This window comes from Miscanthus floridulus, chromosome 18 (assembly GCF_019320115.1).
Source record: "Miscanthus floridulus cultivar M001 chromosome 18, ASM1932011v1, whole genome shotgun sequence".
NCBI classification, from domain to species: Eukaryota; Viridiplantae; Streptophyta; class Magnoliopsida; order Poales; family Poaceae; genus Miscanthus; species Miscanthus floridulus.
The window spans coordinates 49316496-49320521 of record NC_089597.1 but is presented as its reverse complement, the minus strand read 5'-3'; the positions used below and the strand labels follow the sequence as shown (position 1 = coordinate 49320521).

Below are 4026 nucleotides of genomic sequence, written 5' to 3'. Positions count from 1 at the left end.
TATAACATGGACTAAAATTTAGTCCAGGAAACAAACACCTCTGGCAGCAGAAGCGGAAGAGAAGGCAGCCACAGTGCAGAGGCAGTCCATGCACCCTGTCCACACGCCAAGGCAGAGCGCGCTGGTGCCGCGTGCCCATCCTTTAATTTTGGTCGCTTCCCTTGTTGTCGCGTGGTGCCCGTGCCCACTCGGCAACGACAGCGACCAGCAACCGCGGCGCACGCCCGTCTTTTCCTATTTAATAGCCAAGAAGAACGCCTTCCATTCCATCTGCCCCAATCCAAATCCGGCTCCTGCACCTCCTCTCCTCTCCTCCTGGCAGGCAAGGCAGCGAAGATCCAATCCAAATACAGCGCAACCGCATCTCACTCCTTAGCTATTTCTATCTGAGAATCCAACCTCCCCTCCTCCCACGAGGCCACGAGGAGCGAATTCGCAAAATCAAAGCATCCAAGAAAGCAAAGCAAGCAATTTGTTCGAGAGAGAAATCAGCGTCGCGTCCATGGCAGCGGTGATGGTTGCTCGCCAAGGCCGTGAGCTGCAGCGGTACAGCGCGAGCACGGGCGGCCGCGTGGTGGTGGGCTGCGTCCCGTACCGCGTGCGCGCGGACGGCGACGTGGTGGAGGTGCTCGTGATCAGCTCGCAGAAGAAGGGCCCCGCGGGGGGCGTGCTGATCCCCAAGGGCGGGTGGGAGCTGGACGAGTCCATGGACGAGGCGGCCCGTCGCGAGGCCGCCGAGGAGGCCGGCGTGGTCGGGGAGACCGGCCCGGCCCTGGGCCGCTGGTGCTACCGCAGCCGCAGCTACCCGGACGCCACGTACGAAGGGTTCGTGCTCCCGCTCCGCGTCACCGCCGAGCTGGACCGGTGGCCCGAGATGGCCGCGCGCCGCAGGGAGTGGGTCTCCGCCGCCGAGGCCATCGCCCGGTGCCCGCACCTGTGGATGCGCGAGGCGCTCCAGCGGTTCGCCGACACCGTCGCGGCGGAGGCGACGCACTTCGCCTCCTCCGCCCTGTAGACACCGCCGCCTGCTCTGCTCGGTAGATTGGACGGAACACGCGACGGACGATTCAGACAAATCTGGACGTCGTCGATCTGTGGCACGAGGACGCGGCCTGTACATTGTTCTTGGGTGGTAGTAGTTGGGGATTTGTAAATCTCACGCAGTTTTAACAAGATTCATTGTCATACTCTATAGTATAAAAGAAACGAACGATAGTAAAACAAGATTGACATTCACATAGTATCTGGCATTATACGACTTAATTGCTCTTGTTGCAAGGACGCTGTGCTCAGTTACTGCACTGAATTCAAGTTACTGAGTTGCATACGGACGCGCAGCGCCAGCTTGTGGAGCTACGAGACCATCGACGTGCTCAATGGAGGCGCACACACTATGATTACGAATGATTCTAGCAAGATACGGTATTTCGATACGTTCCTATCGTCGGGAAGCACGTTAACACTGACAGTTGGAAAAAGAGGGGGCATTTAGGAGTATCTTCTTCTATCTCGCGACACTTTACACTGAGGCCCGGTTTAGTTTCTAAATTTTTTTTTTGTCTTCTACAGTAAAAGAGCATGTTTGGACACATGCATGAAGTACTAAATATAGACGAAAAAAAACTAATTGCACAATTCTCGGCAAAATCGCGAGACGAATCTTTTAAGCATAATTAGTCCATGAAAAGCCTTAAGCGCTACAGTAACCTACATGTGCTAATGACCGATTAATTAATATCATTAGATTCGTCTCGCAGTTTCCTGATGGGTTCTGTAATTTATTTTTTTATTAGTATCAAAAATCTCTCCCGATATCCTTCCAACACATCTGATATGACAAAAAAAAAAAAAAACTTTTCACCTCTCAAACTAAACACACGCTGAATTAAGCATCGATAGGTCGAGCCGTCGAAACACCGGCCAGTTGGCATTGCTATCTTCGCCAGTGAACGAGCTGTGTACAGTAAGGATCAGCGTGAAAGCTGGAAAAAGGACAGTGTACTAGCTGGTGCCCTGATGAACAGACCAACCAGACGCAGACGGCATCTTTTTTCGTGAATTGCGGCGCGGGGCCCCCGCCCCCGCCCCCGCCTGGCGTCTGCCGTCGCCAAACAGGCAGCAGACGCGCTCCTGTCCTGTGGGCGCGCGCTTGGACTCTTCTTCGTGGGCGTGTTCGGCTGGCCGTTTCTGGCTGTGTTTCTATTTTCTGCTCGCTACAGTAAAAACCATCTGCTACAGTGCCCAATCAATGCCAGCCGAACACGTGGCCACACGGGCATCGGAGATCAGATCACGCCGTGTCATCTGCTACTTGCGGGCTGACGCTGACCCTTCGGGGGTGGCCCGGGACGTGACCCATGCCCGTGTTCGTCGGGACGGCGAAATCGTCGGACGCTTGTGTAAATGTAAAGAAAGAAAAAAAAAACAAACACATGTGGGAGGCTTCCATCCTCTGAGTATGTTTTATAGGAGTATTTGAAGCGCCGCTGATTTCCGTGAAGAGAAATTCACAGAGTCAAAGTATAATAAGATCGTTGTAGATTATATTATCTAAATTCCAGTCGAATATCACATCCAATCAACGATAATATCAGAGAACAAATAGTGCGGAAGTACATAAATTATTACATCGCCGCATTGGCGGAATCAAAAGTAGCATTTATTCAGAACAGCTTGAAGATAAGATCGCCAAACTCGAGCGTAGGCACGAACCCCTAAACCGTCAAACTCCTCAGAGCTATACTCCTTAGCAGAACCTGTGTGCCAAAATTTATCAGTACGATTTGTACTGGCCACTCCCACCCTATGAGTATTGCTTTGTGAAAATTGGATGCAAGTTGGATATAATCAAAAGGAACCTATAAGGCTAGGATTTCCTAAGCAATAACATATCAAGTATATAATAATAGTTGACCAAGTTTTAACACCATTCCCACACACATTCCACCGCATTCTCTTTTCAGAGCCAGGTTTCGATCCTAGGATAGATATACCACCATTCACACCATCACCATACCATCTCTCAGTCGACAGGCCAACTCCCTCTCGGCACTATCTCAAGGCCCGTAGCCCCTGACTACGACCGACACTCTCTCACGGGGGAAGAAGAGAATAACTCATCTCGCTATCTAGTTTAAGCGAAATCCAAGAAATGTCCATAGCCGATAAATCGGCACATGTATCGATCGATCAACCATACACTCTGCAGAGGTTTTACATAACCACAAGATCTGCCTTCTTCGCTGACCGTCGTCAACTGGGCTGATTCCGGCCGCTTGCTAGCCTAGGATAATGCCACTCTACCATTCAGCCATGGTACACCCTAAGTCTAGTCTAGGGCGGCTGAAACTGTGAGTCATGAGCCGGATCCACAAGGTCTCCATGAAGTCTTGAAAGGGTGTGGGGGAATCTTCCGCGCCCCGTACCTCCTTACACTGTCCGCTATCAACCTAGCAGTAGTGGCAATATCCTACCAAGTAGTCCGGCCGTCCCGCACCATATAGGGCGAGTGGTACGTAAGGCTTCCCGGTGAATCTGAGTACTAGTAGGTCCTTAGGGATGACCAAGCCAAAATGTCTTCATCAGGGTTTCCATTTACCGTGCCACCACAGCACCTCCATCCCGGGCTCCTCCCATCACAGGTTCACATACAGGACCACCTCATATACCATTTACCCACCACAGGTATCCATTTCAAGAATGCCCAGGTGGCACCTCGCGGCAAGACTTGCCCCAGGCTCGTCGTATACTCCAACTTGGTCGACACAACCCTCACCTTTCACACACCCAAGTCACACATGCAGCACTCTCCCCATAGTCCAGATAACACCAGTTTCCACCACGCATTTAATGTAGTAAGTGTAGTAGAAGTATAAGCAATGAAATATAACAGTAAGCGTGTGTCTAGCCTAATAGCAGGGTATGCAAGGATAAGGTTGCGTCAAGGTAAAGGCCATTAAGTAGGCATACTACCATGCAAGTCCTATCATTGTATGATTATAACGGTAAGTAAAGCAATAGCGGTTC

The 4026-nt window shown here is 51.2% G+C and overlaps 1 protein-coding gene across 1 annotated transcript; it reads left to right on the top strand.

The window, feature by feature from the left end:
• Positions 1-358: 358 nt before the first annotated feature.
• On the top strand, positions 359-1240 carry LOC136521417 (nudix hydrolase 21, chloroplastic-like). The gene has a single exon (XM_066515155.1). It carries the CDS (start codon positions 503-505, stop codon positions 1013-1015), a length of 513 nt encoding a protein of 170 aa, XP_066371252.1. The 5' UTR covers positions 359-502; the 3' UTR covers positions 1016-1240.
• The last annotated feature ends 2786 nt before the right edge of the window (positions 1241-4026 follow it).

Bases quoted from the DNA above. Each gene is read 5' to 3' on its own strand.
- LOC136521417 (XM_066515155.1), top strand. From the start codon at position 503: ATGGCAGCGGTGATGGTTGCTCGCCAAGGCCGTGAGCTGCAGCGGTAC.